This window comes from Carassius carassius, chromosome 33 (assembly GCF_963082965.1).
Source record: "Carassius carassius chromosome 33, fCarCar2.1, whole genome shotgun sequence".
Taxonomy (NCBI): Eukaryota; Metazoa; Chordata; class Actinopteri; order Cypriniformes; family Cyprinidae; genus Carassius; species Carassius carassius.
In genome coordinates, this window is record NC_081787.1 from 28,716,407 (window position 1) to 28,733,906 (window position 17,500).

At 40.5% G+C, this 17,500-nt stretch overlaps 2 protein-coding genes across 2 annotated transcripts in view; both read right to left on the reverse strand.

Annotated features, from left to right (window-relative positions):
• Positions 1–193: 193 nt before the first annotated feature.
• On the reverse strand, positions 194–2,669 carry LOC132114296 (uncharacterized). The gene is made up of 3 exons (XM_059522408.1): positions 2,453–2,669; positions 2,028–2,251; positions 194–437 (listed from the first exon to the last, which is right to left on the reverse strand). Exons 1-3 carry the CDS (start codon positions 2,654–2,656, stop codon positions 194–196), a joined length of 672 nt encoding a protein of 223 aa, XP_059378391.1. The 5' UTR covers positions 2,657–2,669.
• A 2,131-nt stretch (positions 2,670–4,800) lies between these two features.
• LOC132114358 (TNFAIP3-interacting protein 1-like) overlaps positions 4,801–17,500 on the reverse strand; it is a 19,308-nt gene continuing 6,608 nt past the window's right edge. Inside the window, exons 4-7 of the mRNA XM_059522464.1 lie at positions 17,298–17,429; positions 17,004–17,210; positions 15,931–16,056; positions 4,801–5,172 (exon numbers count right to left, since the gene is read on the reverse strand). Of these exons, the coding sequence (XP_059378447.1) occupies positions 4,945–5,172; positions 15,931–16,056; positions 17,004–17,210; positions 17,298–17,429 (693 nt within the window). The 3' untranslated portion in view covers positions 4,801–4,944. The remainder of the gene's footprint in view (positions 5,173–15,930; positions 16,057–17,003; positions 17,211–17,297; positions 17,430–17,500) is intronic.

A 17,500-nucleotide genomic window follows, 5' to 3' on the forward strand; every position in this document is an offset into this window, starting at 1 on the left:
TACTGTAAGTAAATATGTTTCAGTACATCACTGTACCAATATACTGTAATATTGTAACGGAGGGTTGGTCTAACTGTTTGTAGGCCTATATTCCATGTATATTTTTTGTAACTCCATGTTCTCTTTTTGTAGAATTGAAAGACTGCCACATGGGGGTGGGAGGAGAGGTATGTTCTCCCCACACCAAGAGACCCTAATTGTTGATATGGTCCATGAGAACAATGCCATTTAACTGCATGAAATTCACCAGAAGATAATTGAGGACCATGTCAATTTTGAGGGTATCAACAGTGTCAGCCTCTCTGCTGTTGATCTTGTCCTCAATCGCAGCAGACTGCGCATGAAACAGCTGTACAGAGTACCCTTTGCCAGGGGTTTTTTCCCCCGTTGCCTGGCCAGACAAAATGTGGCCTGTGACGTGGATGAAGTACTGTGGCCTGACCCAGTACAGAGACATAATGCTGTGGCTGAGTAATGCACTTATTTGTATATTTTTGTACTTTATTTTTACATGGGCTTACTGTACACAAGTGGCAAACGCATAAGATTTCTGTTTTGTCTTTTTGTACAAGTGCTAAATGCACAGGTTTTTGTTTTGTTTTGCAACATGCATTTAGCCAACAGTGAACAATAAACATTCATTTCTCCAGCTTCATGTCCTGAGCATTGTGTTTTCTATTTTTCTACGTAGTGTTTAGTGACTGTTCAGTAGTGTCTTTCATTTTGATTGACTCGGGGCACGATTTGACAACATAGTTCAGTTTTGAGCACAGATTGAACTGTTTTGAGGTGAAAGTTTGGTTTTGCAAGAAGAGTCTGAGGATTTGTTAATGTAGCTTGAAAATTGGGTTTCATGTTCACAGTTTAGAGGAAAGAGCAGCTTTCAAGAAACGTGTCTTAGCAATTGAGAAAAACTGTAATATCTAAATTATGGACTATTTTCTTGTTCCTGTTGATATTTTTCCTGCAGCCTCCACAGAAAGAAACAATTTTTGCATTAGGGGCCATCAACACTCAAGGCATTTTTTTGCATTTTTGTGTGTTCTTCCTGAATCTTGCATTTAAAAAAAATAATAATTATAATAAAGTTCAGTGAAGATGAATCAGAGCTGTTACAGTTTTTCCTCAAATGCTAAAACACATTTCACAAACGTTTCCTCCATGTTCCCCAATGTCTAAACACAACACCCTTTTCTAAAGCTACATAAACACAACCACACCTTCTCTCTTCAAAACTCAAACGTACACACCAAAAGAGCAGCTCGAAGCTTTCAAAAATGTAAACACTATACACATCATTACTCACTACAGCAAAACAATTGAAAACACAATGCTCAATTGGTGAGAAGGTTCTTGGTTCTTTGTTTCTTAACTGCCAATGCATATTTTTAGAAACTTTACAGTAATGGATGTTCTTAGATCTCTGCAGAGGATTAGGCATTTAGATTTGGGAGTTTCATATGAAGAGTATAAATCTATAGTAAATTCTGCATGTACACTACTGTAACACAACTCAATGCAAAAACAGAATCTATTGCACACAACAGTACGCTTGAAAACATGATCAGGGTGTGAAGTTTTTTTATTTACTTTATTCACACCACAAACACGGTGCGGCATCATGTCGCTGAGCTGCATCGGGCCACATCACCATATCCACATCGCAGGTAATATTGGCTCTTGCTAGGCACCGTGGGGAAAAACGCCCTGGAATGGCAAATCCATCCTTGGAAGGCCTCCACTGGGATGTCAACACAGGCCAGCTCCATTGCCCTTAGGAGGTTCTCTCTAGTGTATGGTTGTCTGTCACAAACCTTCCATCTCCACGATGAGAAGACCTCCTCTATAGGGTTCAGGAAAGGGGAGTAGGGTGGCAGACAGACGTTTAAAAAGTGGTTACTGTTGGTGGTGAACCACTCTCTGGTTTGGTTTGTTTGGTTTGGTTTAAATGTGATGTGCGGGCCCAGGATGGTGTTGTTGGCGGTCCAGGAGGATGTCTTTTAGCTCCTCTAGGAAGGTGAGGAGACGTTGCGTGTTGTAAGACCCAAGACAGCATGTCGGTGGACAAGCCCCTCCAAACCCATGGCCGCACAAAGAGTAATATTACCCCCCGTTGGCCAGGAACCTCAGTGATGGCTCTTTGGCCAATGATGTTACGGCCTCTTTGCCTTCGTTTCTGCAGGTTGAAGCCAGCCTCATCCAGGAAGAGGTATTCATGTGGTCTGGCCATCGCGTCCAACTGTAATATCCTCTGTGAAAATGTGAAGTGCACAGGTGTTCAGAACAACAGTCAATCAGGTAGCACAGTATTGTCCAGAAGTAATGTAGGCCACGGAGCAACACAGTATGTCCACTAACTGTACTGTGAACATGGATGTATACTTCCTTGCACATACTCGTAATGTAGGTCTTTGTGTCGCGCAGAGTTGCACTCAAAGGGAACCCTATAGACCTGTTTCATCCGCATCTTTTGGCACCGGAGAACTCGGTCTATTGTGGCCAAGCTGACATCAATGCTCTCAAAGTTGACATTATCGGCAATGACTTTGTCTCTGATCTCCCGGAGTCTGATGAGGTTGTTCTCACGAACCATATCCACAATGAGGGTTTCTTGTACCGCTGTAAATATGGCAACCCTCCCACTTCTATGTGGCATTCTTTCAACTCTAAAGAAAGAAACATGTGTTGTCAATTGACATTTTTACAATAGAGTAACAACTGATTTGAAACCAATAGACTACTTTCACAGGCTTGTAAAATTGTATTGTGACAAAGAAAGCAATAGAGTACAATACCTGTTGTGTTGTGTTGTCTGAATGCCCTGATAATGGTGGCCACGGTGAACCTACTCAGGTTTGGACAGACTCGTAGTCCTGCTTCAGCCATTTTCATGCCATGGACAATGACAAGGTCAATGACTGTTGCTCGCATCTCGTCCGTAATGATGGTGCGAGATTATCTTGCTCTCCCTCCTGGAACTTCTCCTCTCCCTCGTTGGCCTGCTCCTCTTCTTCCATGGTCAGCTCTTCTCCCTCCTCTGACTCGAATTCCTCTTCCCCTGACTCTGCCTTCATCCATTGTTTGTTTGGAATCTTCAGCAAACTGTGCACTCTGAACTTGCTTTTATACATGCGGTCACAGCATTAGCAACAAGTGTCTTCAATTTTGAGTCGTTGTGTGTAATGAATGACGCCAGGTGTGTTCATTGTGTTCAAATATTGCTGACTGTGGCAAGCATTTTGCATCACATGAGCTTTCATTTGAGAATATGAGCAGAGTTCTTTTGCAACTTGTGTTTTAGCAAAAAAAAATGTGTTAAGATTTATGAGAACGGAGGATTGTGTTTTGTGAATTGTGTCTTCATGTGAAATGTGTTTATGATATTGGAAAAGGATGGCTAGATTTAGTAAATGTGTTTAGACAACTAGTCATTTGGTTTAGAGGATTGGCTTTTGTGTTTTAGCATTTGAGAAAAACTGTAATACATATAATAATGCATAACAAATTATTAGTTTTACAGTTAATACTTTACATTTATGTTTAGTTGCAAGACAGTATGCCAGATATTGACAGTCATTTCTGTTTTTATTAAATACATTTTATGTATCATATACACTGGCAGTCAAAAGATCTTAAAGTAAGATTTTTTGTTTTTAAAGAAGTCTCTTCTGCTCAGCAAACCTGCATGTATTTGATCAAAAATACAGTAAAAGCAGTAATATTGTGAAATATTCTTACTATTTAAAGAGAATAATTAGATTTAACCCATCTAGTAATAATGATATGATTATTACTTACAATCATTATCTAGCAATATGATCTTCCACTATTAATATATGTGACCTGTGTTTGCAAAGTGAGTCACAATGAGCGAATTTTCAAAAAGGAGTTATTTTTATGTTCACAATATCTTCAGAATGATGTCCGATTTGTTTGGGATGTGATGAAAAATGACTGAGCTACACCTGTTCACACAATATAACTATTTTGTTTTTATTTTATTTATTTTTAAATTTTGTCTTTGTTATTATAAATAAAAAAATATTATAAAAAACAACAACAACAGAACAAAGAACAGAACAAATATAAGAAACAGATTTTAAATTTTACATATACACAAATCCTTGTAAGAAAAACGAGTAATCAAATGTAAAAAAAAATCCCTTTAGTGTGTTCATAATAAATAAATTGATTACTAAAACCACAAAAGCAGTTCAATCAAGAGCAGCAAGTGTTTCTTTTATTGTTAGATTAACATTAATGAGGCGCCCGTATACAATTATTATTTGGAGCATTGAGATCTCTAGATGAGGGCTTAATGAACTCATTTCTGTGATAACCTCTTTTTTTTTTTTTTTGCCTGTAGCTCAATAGCCTGTGTGCATTCTGACTCATTTTATCAGCACGTATCACATATATTTAATTACATCTGAAGAGCCACTATACTGTTCTATCTATCTCCATATATAACTATATAATAAAATAGATATGTATACACACACACACACACAAACACACACAGGCATAATTGTTCTCATGAGTAATCAAAGAATTTGGATGGCTAAGAATTTGGATGACAAACATCTATGTTGCTAATATATTTTATTGAAACAATGTAGTTGAACTTTAATTGAAGTATTTATAAGGACATTTTTAATGCATAATAATAATGATAATAAAAACCTGACCTATATCACATGGACAATGTAGAGTGAGAGCACAACTGAGCAAATTTCCTGGGAAAACTAAACAAACAAAACAGTTAGTCATTACTAATGTTTTTTGGTGCAGAAACTTTCAACAAATTGAAAGAATACAACAATAAAAAAAGTTCCTCATATAAATACAGCTGTTAAAAAGTAACTGTTTTAAAGATACAAACTAGCTTGTGTACATTTCTTTTATATGCTGAATGAATGTGTTGTCTTGTGGCTCTGTCTGTGTTCAGGGGAGGTCCGGCTGGCCGTGATGCTCACAGTGTTTGGGACAGACGTATCCTCCGCGCTGCTCTTCTCTGGGCTTCCTCCTGTCTGATCTGGGCCGGTCCTGCTCGTTGTTGCAGCGGTGCACCAGAACCGGGTCTTTCTCTGCTGGAGATTTTTTCATCAGCAGTCTCTGGAGAATGCGTTTGTCTGAGCGCTCCTTCTGGAAATCATCCTCATACACCTTCAGCTGAGAAAACAAACAAGACTTCAGCATTTAAAACATATGAGCTATCTCTTTGATAATGCCTTTGATACAATGGAAGTGGGCAGTTGATACCTGTTCTGCTTTTGATTAATTTGAAATTAGAAATTAATTTAGCAAATAATGATTAAGATAACTGTGCACATCAGTTTGTCAGTCCATAGAGACCGATTATGTATGATAAGAGAATATAATTATCAGGTTTCCTGTGAAATACAGCAGGGACGTCGTTAGGTCTATTTTAGGGGGGCTGAAGCCACCCCAAAATGTTCCTAAGCCCCCCTAAATGATAAATAAGAACAACAGTCAATAACAATTCGATTTATCAATAACCGTGTCCTCATTCATATATAGATCCAACAAATGATATATATCCAGCTACAAAAAATAGCCGAAAAGTCGGAAGTTGGACAGAAGTACAAAGAGTCGTTGTGCTATCAAGATGATGCACCACACAGTCTCGTTGCATTGGTGTGAACTGGCAGGTTTCAGGGCGCTGCAAGTAACTGGAGGTTTCATCTCGTCTCGTCGTTACTCTAGTTTGGTCTGAACTCGCTATGCACCCTCCAGTGTTGCCAACCTAGCGACTTTGTTGCTAGATTTATCGACTTTTCAGACCCCCTAGCGACTTTTTATTTTTATTTTCCAAAAAAGCGACTTTCTTGGACAAACATTATTTAGTCTCTGAGACTCTTTAGTACTGCGGCACGAGCGCGAGCTCTCTCTCTCCCAGCGCACACACACCTCTCTCTCCATCTGCTCTGTTCAGCGAGCGCAGAAAGGAGCAGGGCCCGGTTCCCCAAAACGTTCTTATCACTAAGTAGTTCTTAACCTATTCCTTAACCTCTCTCTTAACCTTATGGCACGGTTCCCGACACATTCGTACGCTAAGTATATCTTCTGTAAGTCACACTTTCGTAAGGTTGGTCTGGACCATTCGTAGCTCTCTCTTAGCGTTATTTGAGCTCATGACGCTACTGTACAGCAGTCTTTAGAAACCAGCGCAGCGAAGTACAAGTCAAACTATGGTATGTTGACAATGTTGAGGCTCAACAATGATTTTATGTTACTTTTTTAAGACTCATAATAATTATGTTCGCAATGGATACAGGCCTATTTATGAAGTTGACTTTATGTGGTATCAGAACTAATATGGTGGTAATTAGCCTAGGCTTTTTCGTAATGTAATTAAAGCGAATTGGCAATCAATTTTTTGATAATTAAAATCTGGAAAACAATTTAGCTCTAAATGGCTAAGATCTATAAATAGGTAATCATGGTGGTGTCCAGTAAGCGACCAACTATAGCAGCGATCCAACGTGTCCTTGTATTGAATCAAAGACGGAGCTGGACGTGGAGCCGTGTAGTCCATGTCAATTTTTTTATGCGTCAAAACTTAAGCCCTTTTGACATTTTGCCTGACGGGGCTATATAAAAAAAAATTCGCCTCCCAAGACAGATCATTATGGAGCAGCTGGACCTTCTCAGACCTGCGCTGGCCAGACTAAAGCAGCGGAATTCTGCTTTAAGCCCTGAAGCCGAGCGCTACGGTTTTTTGCTACAGAGAGTTTCATCGTGGTCGTGGGACAGGGCTACGGTCTAATCAAGACCACGGTGTGGAGGTGCGTCCAGACGGTCACCAACGCCCTTCTGCACCATGCCGGGGATTACATCCTGGTGGATGGCACACTCATCCCTATCGCCAATCCATCAGTGAATGATCAGGCGTAGGCTACTTATCGCGGAAGGGAGACGCAGCCATAAACGTGCAGGTTATAGTGGACCATAAGGGTGTGATCTCTGAACTGATGGGAAGGTCCAGCAAAACTTCAAGTTCCTCTGACGAGAAGCTTGGTGCCCTTCTTTACGTTTCTTCCCCACCATATTTTGTATCTCACTCTCTCTCTCTCTCTCTCTCTCGGTTCATTGTAGATAGGTTGCTTTTTATTGAAAACATTAACCAATGGCAATCAATACCGCATTAAACAGAAGTAACTGCAGCTGCTTGCCAATCAATTCTGATTGTAAAGTACTTTACCATTAATATAAAAGTGTATTATATAATTTTGATAAGTCAAGAAGCGGCACAAGTGGCACAACTGGATTGTGGATTGAGTGGAGTGTGGATGATTAGCGAGGGATACCCAGTTCGTCTAACCGTCACAACATATCGAGTGAACATATTACTGACCATTTGATAATTTAATTTATAGTCTATATTCTACTGATAACTTAAACTATGTTAAAATAAATGTTACTGTAATAATTTGAGGAATGTTTCATTTGCATAGAACGTGTTGTCTTTCTTAACGCTGTATTGCACCTTCGCGTGAAGTGGAAAATCGATTCCTGAGCAATCGATGCCAACTAATTCAGCACCTTCACTCGGGACAGCGCCTTTGTAATGTCGGACGCAAGAGGCAGCGTGCTAAGAAGCTTCCTAAGGGACACTTCGGGGAACACACTTAGGAACATAAACAACTTTGGTAAGATATATCTTTCGAGGTCTTCTTAGCGCGCTAAGAGTGAGCGTTATCAGGGAACCGGGCCCAGAACTTTCAGTTAAAGAAAGACCGCATTTCAGTCATTATAATATTCATTCCATTGTCTGACAAGAGAAACATTAAAATATAGTAATAAAAGTTTTATTGAGAATTTGGCTGCATTAAAATGCAGTACGTGAGCACAGGGAGGCAAGATAATGCAACTTACGTCATGAATATGCTAATTAGCACATGGCGTCATCTAGAGACATTTAGCGACTTTTCAAGAAAGGTATAACTGCAGACAGGAGATCTCCAAATAGTGGCGGGAACTCCAAAACGGGGTGGGAACTCCAAAAAAGGGCATGACACGCATGCACAATTTTTCCCCCAATCCACTCCAGTGCAAACTCCGCCCACAGCTGATTCTGAAGTTTTTATAAGGTTGTGTCAGTTAAAGTGTTTCCTACACTATGCAACAAAAAAAGCTAACCCCTAAACCTACCCCACACCTTACCTTAACCATTACTACTTTACTAGCTACTTTCCATTGAAATAAGTTGGCAACACCTATACACACGCTAATAGTGAAAGGATACAGAGTGAAATTGTACGTTGTTTTTAATTACCACCTTTAGCTACGTTTTCTTGAGGTAAAGGAAAGGGGATATTTTGGTTTGCGATTGTAGCCAATGATAATCTCTTTCTGGGGCGTGCCTTATTTTACGTGGCCTATAAATATAGCCTTAGGTATGGTAGTAAGGTGCGTCTCATCGTCACGGGTGACGTCATCTATTTCCGGTGTGTCGCGGGAGTGTTTGTTTGGTAAGGAGCTGCAGTCGCGGCTGTATTTCTGAACGCTTGAGTTGAACTGGGTTTTATGTACTTATTTGGCTCGTGTATCTTCCTAGTGTGGACTGAGGAAGCCTGCGGTACAATGCATGTGATACCCGATCGATCTTACGTACTGGAGTTTAAATGCCCTGTGCATTGCAAGCAGTTTAAACCGGTAGGTTGTTATTTATTGTTTGTTGCACTAAGGGTCGGGATTGACCACTTTAAATTTGTATTTATCTTTCTAGTTTGCAGACTGAGGGCGAACATTGCAGTGGGTTTCTCGTCGGGGCTTTTGTGACTGTTATACCACTGTGTTGTTCAGTAGTGTTGCATATGGTCACGTTACCGACTCTCGTGGTGCTTTGCTGGCTCGACTGCAGGAATGGATGCATAATCTACCGCGAACGGCATTCACGTGCTGCTGTGGTATTGTTTATTTCTGTTTAAAGCTGGACACTTGTAACATCAGCTGTCTGGCGTGCCGCAGATTTGATACGATGGTCTACGTTACTCTCGCTTTGAGGAATCAAATGGTTTAACCATCCAGCAGTCATTATCTTGATCTGGTTCCTTTTTGAGTGGTGTAAATGCTATATAATTTGATTTTTTTTTTTTATTCTGTTTTGCTTTCTTGTTTGTGAACCCATTGCTTTAAAACATTTAGTATTCTTTTTAGTAGATTTGGTTGACAACAAAATAATAAATTCAGAAAAAAAAAAAAAAAAACAAGTTTCTGTGAACTGGTTGTTAATCGAACGTTTTCTTTTGTTTAAGAGTTGTGAATTTGTATTTTTTTTTCTCTTGCATCCACCGTTTCAGTGTAGTGGGTTATTAGTTGATGGTAACCATATGTGTGTAATTGCTCTTAATTCATTGAGTACTCAAGTTTTATAAGAACATATGCGAGTGTGTGTATATTTGATTGTATGTTTAATGTGTAATTCTGCTTCCTCTCCAGTTGTTGGGGTGCTCAGGATCCGTGTCTGTGTGGACGAGTCTCTCTCTCTCTGCTTGGTGGTGGTCTCTTCCGATTGCAGTGTTCCACATTTGTGGTCTGAAGTGTGAGTGCACGAGTGTTTGCGGTGTCATTTTCAGAGAATGAGGAGTAGTCCCCAGCCCTGGAGTGGAGGCCGAATTGTGTATTTTGATCCGCATATTTAAATACATTTATTAATGGTGCCCAAATAAAAACTAATTTTGTATTTCATCTGTCTCTGGTCTTATCTCAGCCGCAACTGAACCTGTGTGCTTTACAGTTAATCTTATCAGGTGATTCCCCGGTAAATTTGCCTCTGGGGAGGCGTAGTCGGGTATCTTAGAGGGTCAGAGTTTAGGTCTGCCTTCTGGGGGTGAGGCAACTCTCTCTCCCTGGTGTGAACTTTCATATTTATGCCCATTGCAAAACGAACTCGCCGCTACACTATGGAAAACTGTAGTCTAGCTAGAGTGAACAAGCAAAATTCAAGAAATGGTTAACTTGGCAAGCTAATCACAACTCTTTATTCTTTGCTTTTAATATAACCTATCTCTATAATAGGCATATTCTAAAACGATATCAATCCCCATAGAATGTTGTTGTCACTGAAAACTAAATGTCATAGGGTCCCTGTTAATGTTATTTCCGTTGTGGATATTGGAAGATATTTTAGCAAAGAGAAAGAGAAGCAGTCGCTGGAGATTGGCAGGCCAGTTGATTCTGAGGGAGCCAGTGTGATTGAGCTCAGTCATGGTCTATGTCTAAGGATTGTTTTGTTTTCTTCTAACAATAAGCATTTGTTGGCAGGTCTAGGCACTATGCATAGCCTAAACTTAATTATTTCATTACATTTATTATATATGCTAGCTATATTCTGACTAGGACTGAGACAATTATAATCGTGATTAATAGCATCCAAAATAAAAGTTTGTATTTACATAAATGTGTGTGTACTCTCACTGGGTATAATTATATATATACACACACGCGCGCGCGCGCGCACACACACACACACACACACACACATGCTTGTATGTGAGTGCAAAGATTTTGCAAACGCAAGTTACAAATGCCCTGGGGGCTAAGCCCCCCCCGTCTTCCAGTCCGAGTGATGTCCCTGAAACACAGTCTATTTTAAGTGTGCAAGATGTGTAGCAGATGGTTATCACTTAATCTCTGAGGTTAAACATCAAGACACGCGAACAGCTCTGTTATTGAACATCCATTTATTCTTATTCTCCCCAATCCCCCCGTATATCCTTTTCTGCACAGGAGTGCCCTCTAGTGTTCTGTCGGTTACACTACATCCCCCCCTTTTAGTCTCAACATCTATTATTATTATTATTCTACATACTTATATCCCCATGGTTATATATTTTCTTTTTTTTTTTTTTTCAGGGAACAAACCTCTCAATAACATAACATTGAACTTTCTTTCTTAAGCTGGAAGCCAGGGTAGACTACCTGGGCATTCCTGACTCTGCTGAAGGGGTTATTCTGCCCTTTTCTTGACAGCAGGTCTACCTATGCTAATTCCTCTTATAAGTCCATTCTTTCTGGTGGACGGGAAATCCTACCCGACCTGGTCACTGTAACGTTGACAACTTGCTGAGTTGGTTCTGGAAGAACAGTAAGATGAGATCGATTCCTTCTCAGTGTTCCCATCTCTGTTTCTACCTGATACGATCTTGGTGTTGCTGCTTCGCCCTGGACCGTTCCAGTGGTCTTCGATGTCCTGATCCACACTTTCTGTCCAGGTATGATGACTGGTAGATTTTTCGCTCTGTGTCTAGATCTGAATGTTTCCTGTTGTTTCTCTTTTAACATTCTATCGTTTCTTCTGAACACTTTCAGGTCAGGCCATCTTGGGTTGAGATATTTAGGTGGAACTGGGACTGTTGACCTTATTCTTCTCCCCATCAAGAGTTCTGCAGGTGAGATCCCATGAGCTAATGGAGTCGATCTGTAGGCCAAAAGAGCTCTCTGAGGGTCTTGGTTCTTTCTCAGCATTTGTTTTACTGTCCGCACCGCTCGCTCTGCCTCTCCATTGCTCTGGGGGTAACGTGGACTGCTTGTGACATGTTCGAAATCATAGTCTTGGGAAAACTCTGCAAACTCACGTGACGCAAACTGTGGACCGTTATCTGTCACCAGTGTTTCAGGGATTCCAAACCTGGCAAAGATGACCTTCAGCCTCTCCACTGTTGTCGCTGTTATGAGTTTTGGCAAGTTTGCAACCTCAATGTATCTGGAGAAATAGTCAACCACCACCAGATAATGTCCTCCTTCCCATTGGAAGATATCAGCTGCAACTCGTTGCCAGGGTCTCGCTGGTAGAGGTGTTGGCATCAATTGCTCTGTTTTCTGCTGGGAATGCTGACAGCAGATGTCACATCTCTCCACTAACTCTCTTACATCTCTTATAACACCTGGCCACCATATAGATTGCTGTGCCCTTGCAATGCACTTCGTCATTCCTTGATGACCTTGATGAAGTCTTTCGAGCATCTCTCTCTGCATAGGTTTTGGAATTATAATTCGTTCTCCTTTCAGTAGGATACCGTTTGCCACGTGGATATCTGCCCTATGAGACCAGTATGGCACGAGTTGTTCCGACACCGTTTTCTGATGGTCTGGCCATCCTTTTTGTGTATACTGTCTTAGTTGTTGGCAGGTTAGATCCTCAGTCTGTATTTCCTGAATCTGTTTCAGTTTTGTTTTTGTTGCAGGGATTTGTTGAACTATGAAATCCACAAAAACTCTACACTCATCCTCCAATGTTTCGTTTTCTGTTGATTTTTCAGGTCCCGATGGCGCTCGTGACAACGCATCTGCCGTGACCAGTTGTTTTCCTGGAACGTACATGATGTTGTACTTGTATCTGAGCAGCCTCAGTTTGAACCGAAGAATTCTTGGAGGTAAATCATCAATTGGTCTGTTGCCCAACAGTGATATTAGGGGTTTGTGGTCGGTATGCACTGTAAATTCCAATCCAAGCAAATGTGCACTGAGTCGCTCACATGCCCATGTTGTCGCAAGAGCTTCTTTTTCAATTTGTGCATATCGTGTCTCTGTGGGGGTTAGACTCCTTGAGATATATACAACAGGCCTCCACTCACCATTTGTTTGTTTCTGCATGAGCACACCGCCTAGACCATAAGATGAAGCGTCGGCTGAAACTACAGTCTCGCTGTTTGGACTATACTGTGCCAGTATAGCTGGTGAGCTGAGTTCTTTCTTTACTTTTGCAAAAGCTTCTTTCTGCTGTGCATCCCATGTCCAGGTGTTGTCATTTCTTAACAGGTCTCTCAGTGGCTTTGTGAGAGTCGGCAGATGAGGTGAAAACTTCCCGACGTAGTTAACCATTCCCATGAAACGTCTCACACCTTCCACATTCTCTGGCTCAGGCATGTTAAGGATGGCTTTAATCGTGTCCTCGTCTGCTTCGATCCCTTGAGCGCTTATGATATGGCCTAGGAACTTCACTCTATCGACAGCAAAGACACACTTATCATTTAGTGTTAGTCCAGCTTTTTCAAACTTCTTCAGCACCTCACACAGTCTCTCATTGTGTTCTTCTCGTTCTTTTCCAAACACTAGGACATCGTCTGCATGACAAAGAGCTCCAGTCGTTCCTGCAATGATCTGAGAGATTCTGAGCTGGAAATGCTCCGGGGCCAAAGATATCCCAAAAGGAAGACGCCGAAAGCAGTATCTCCCAAAGGGTGTAATGAATGTTGTTAGAGGCTCGGAGTCTTCATGCAAGGGTATTTGCCAGAAACCAGATGTGGCATCCAATTTGGAGAACACAGCTGCTCCCTCTAGCTGTGCTAAAGTCTCATCCACAGCTGGCAGTATGTGTCTTTCTCTGCACACATTCTCGTTCAACCGTGTGAGATCGACGCAAATCCTGATATTGCCATTCGGTTTTGGCACGACAACCATACCCGCGCACCAGGGAGTAGGCTCTTCGATTCGTCGAATGACTCCCATTTCTTCCATTCTGTGGAGTTCCAGTTTTACTTTCTCCACTAGCGGTAGCGGTACTCGTCGTGGGGCTGAAAGAGCATACGGGACGGCTCCTTCCGACAGTTTGATCTTGTAGCTGCCTTCTAATTTTCAGAGTCCCGAGAAAACTTTGGGGAACATTGCCTTGTACTGCTCTCCAGGTTCGTGTATGTTAGCTACCTGCTGCAGTAACTGTAAGCCTTGAATTGCAGGCAGTCCAAGCAGCGGCATCACTAGATCCGTTACAACATATATGTCCTGCCAAATTCTCTTTTTGTCCTTCTGCAGGCATGCACTAAACGTACCCATCACTTTCAATGGAGTACTGTTAGGTCCCAGGATCTTCTTTTTGGAATCTTTGAGTTTCCCTTGCTTTTCAGCTGAATACAAAGATGCTGGAATAGCTGTGACTGCTGCACCTGTATCTATTTTAAAGGTGATTGGTTCTTTATTCACCAGTATTTTCTGTTGCCACATATTCTCTTGTTTTTGGGTCTGGATTGTTCCCAAGAATGCAGACTCATCATATGAACTGTCAACGATCGCTTCGAGTCTTTGAACTGACCGGCATACTGTAGCAAAATGTCCTTTTTTCCTACATTTTCTGCATTCCGCTTCTCTAGCTGGACACAATTTCCATGGGTGTTGTGGACTTTTTCTGCATCTCTTGCAGTAATCCATTTGTTTTATTTTATGAGCCGCATTGTAAAAACTTTGCGTTCTCTGCACTGTCCCCTCTGCTTTTTGCGATGTCATTTTTGCTTTAGATGTTCTCTTTGTTACGACTGCATCAACGTTAACTTCTTTTACTTCAGACTTTTCTCGTCTTTTTATTGGCTGCTGACGTTTTATTTCCTCATTTTGTCTGACCTGAGTTATTGTTTTATCCAATGTCAAATTTGGATCTAGTTGCAGTCTCTCTGAGAGCTTTGCATCTCTTATGCCCACTACAATGCGGTCTCTGATCATTTCCTCATGGAGATCGCCATATTTGCAGTGTTCCGCAAGCTTGTACACGTCCGTGATAAAACTCTCTGCTGATTCGCCAGCCTGTTGAAATCTGCTGTTGAATTTTGCTCTCTCATAAATAACATTGTGTCTGCCAATAAAGTGCTCACTTAAAGCCTTCTTGACTTCTTCATAACTCTTCTTCTCTTCTTCGTTTAGGGGTAATGTATTTAATATATCGTCACTTTTCTCCCCCATAATGTAAAGAAGAGAGTTTACCTGGTAGGCAGAGTTTTTTTCTGCAAGCCCCGACGCTACTCTGAATCGTTCAAAGCGGCGCATCCATTGTGGCCATGAACTGGGCTCGTCGAAGTTGAAACTTCCCGGAGGTGTCAGTGAAAATATCTGATCCATATTTTGACTGTTCACTACTCTTAATCTCGAGTGCACTGCTCCGATGTTCGTTTTCTTTTCTTTTCTTTGGCCCGTTCTCAATTGCACTTGAGCACTGTGTCAATTCTCTTTATTTCTAGCAGTTTGTGTGCAACATCGCTCTATTTTCTCACTTACTTCTTTGTTTCTTTCTTTTCAGGTTGTGAAAAAACACTTCTGACACCATGTAGCAGATGGTTATCACTTAATCTCTGAGGTTAAACATCAAGACACGCGAACAGCTCTGTTATTGAACATCCATTTATTCTTATTCTCCCCAATCCCCCCGTATATCCTTTTCTGCACAGGAGTGCCCTCTAGTGTTCTGTCGGTTACACTACAAGATGCATCACCCTTTATGACATATTCAACGTCACAATACCATGGCAACACAACATGTTTCACTGGAAACCACCAAGCCTCATTTCCCTTTGAATGAATATTCTTTAAAGATAAAGCAATGCAAAATCTTGAATGTGACCTGGATTGTGAAATACAGATGACCGCAGATTCATTTCCTCATAGCATTATTTTATTTATTTTTTCATTGAGTGAATTGCGTGTCTAATATTCTACTTCTGTGTTCAATCATCTTTACATTAGTTCAATGGGTAGCTGTTAAAAGCAATGTGTGTTACTCGGGTCAAGTGATGCAAGCAAACTGCTGTCTGCCATTGGTCAGTCAAACACTAAATCAGCACTTTGAGTCAATACTTGATGATGAAACAAACATTTGACAGTGTCACAGCCAGTGTTTACCTTCTGTTAACACTTTATTTCAATAGTCATTGTAGACTCTCTACAACTATAGCTATGTAATTTGCATCTACATGTAAACTAACTCTCATTAGAGTATTAGAAGACTGTTAGGGATAGGGTGAGTAGAATAAGATGACAAATACTTGCAAAGTTACTTCTAGTCAGTGTGAGCTAGAAAAGTGTGAGCAGATATTAAGCTACAAATACTTATAATAACGTTAAAACGTTAGCACACGTTTTGGAGGAGTGGACCTCCCATCAGAGGAAGCTGTGTTTGAGCTAGTATCATGTGATGCTCACCTGCTCCTGCAACAGCATCATCTGCTGACGCATGTCCACCTCTCTGCGCCGCAGACGCTTGTTCTCCTGCAGCATGCGCTCATGGCCCTTCTGCTCTGTTTTATAATCAGCCTCGTAGATTTGAGTCTGTGGATGGATGAAGTCAAATCTATTACACCTACAACAGAGATCTGACTATTTTACTGAGCTACTGTATTATGAAGCTGACTTTTTTAAAATATATAAATGGTAAAGAAATGCAAATTATGTTACTTTCATTTAACTTTTACTTATATTACTTCTATTATACCCAAAAAAGTAACCTTTGTCCTCATTTGTGAGTTGCTTTGAATAAAAGCATGTGCTAAATTATTAAATGTAAATATTTTTACCTTCTGTTTACCTCTATAAAGCCAACTATGTCATATTTGATATGCAAATTTCTAAAGGATTTAAATTATCATCATGACAAAACCTGTTGAACACAGTGCACACCTTCTGTCATCTGATTAATAGTTCATACTTTTTATTTTAAGGAAAAATAAAATTGTAAAAACTGTTACTTTGATCTCATGGTGTCAAGTAAACAGAAGAATAACTTTTATATTGTTAGTCATATTTCCAGATGAACACTTACTGGACAGAGTCAGCGTGGCTTTACTTGATTATACATGAATCATTAAAATTGTCCATTTTTTTTTTTTTTTTTTTTTTTTTTTTAGAAAAGGAGCGTTTATTTGTTCATCTCTCAGTCATCATTGGATTGTATTTCATTATATGTTTTGATCATTTAAATATCATCTTACTAAGACATATTATTGGCAGATATAGAGTGATTTATAATACATATCTACAAGCAATCAGAATTTCATCTTACTTTTTGGCCATCTGCATTTTTTTGGCTCAGTTTGAGTCTCTAAATTTGGATGAATATATATGAAGCATGAGCTCCTTATTATACTACATGAACCATAAAAGTCCAATCTTAATATGTCACATATGCATTTTTTTCTTCTTTACAGGGTTAATGTAGGAATATTTATATCTCTCCTTTCGAAAATGACATGGGATATTATGATCACACATGAACTCACCTGACACCGCAGCGCCTCCAGCTGTTCTTTAAGATCTCGGACCTCTCTCATAGGGTCAGACTGCGTCTCCAATCCCACCCCAGCCAGTCTGAGACTGGACTTTGTGCCCAGTGATGGAGGAAGTGCTGGAATCGACCGTATGTCCAGGGACAACTTTGACGAGTTCTGCACTAGCTGGGAGTCTGAGGAGCTACTGATATCTGAGGTCTTCCAAATAAAAAAAAAGTCAAAAAAGATGTTAAAGGATAGTCACATAACATACAGTAACTGGTCTGATTGATGCTGTAAGCTCACCTGAGATTCTCTTGTCCACTGCTGAAGATCTGTTTGGTGCAGTCGGCTCTCCAGCAGTCTGACATACTCCTGTAGTTGCTGGTTTTTCTTCAGTTCCTGCATCAGTGTTTGTTCATAATATCCCCTCTTGTTCTGCACACACAAACACAAACATGCATAACATCAGTCACACCACACAGAAAACACCAAACGTGCCACATTTT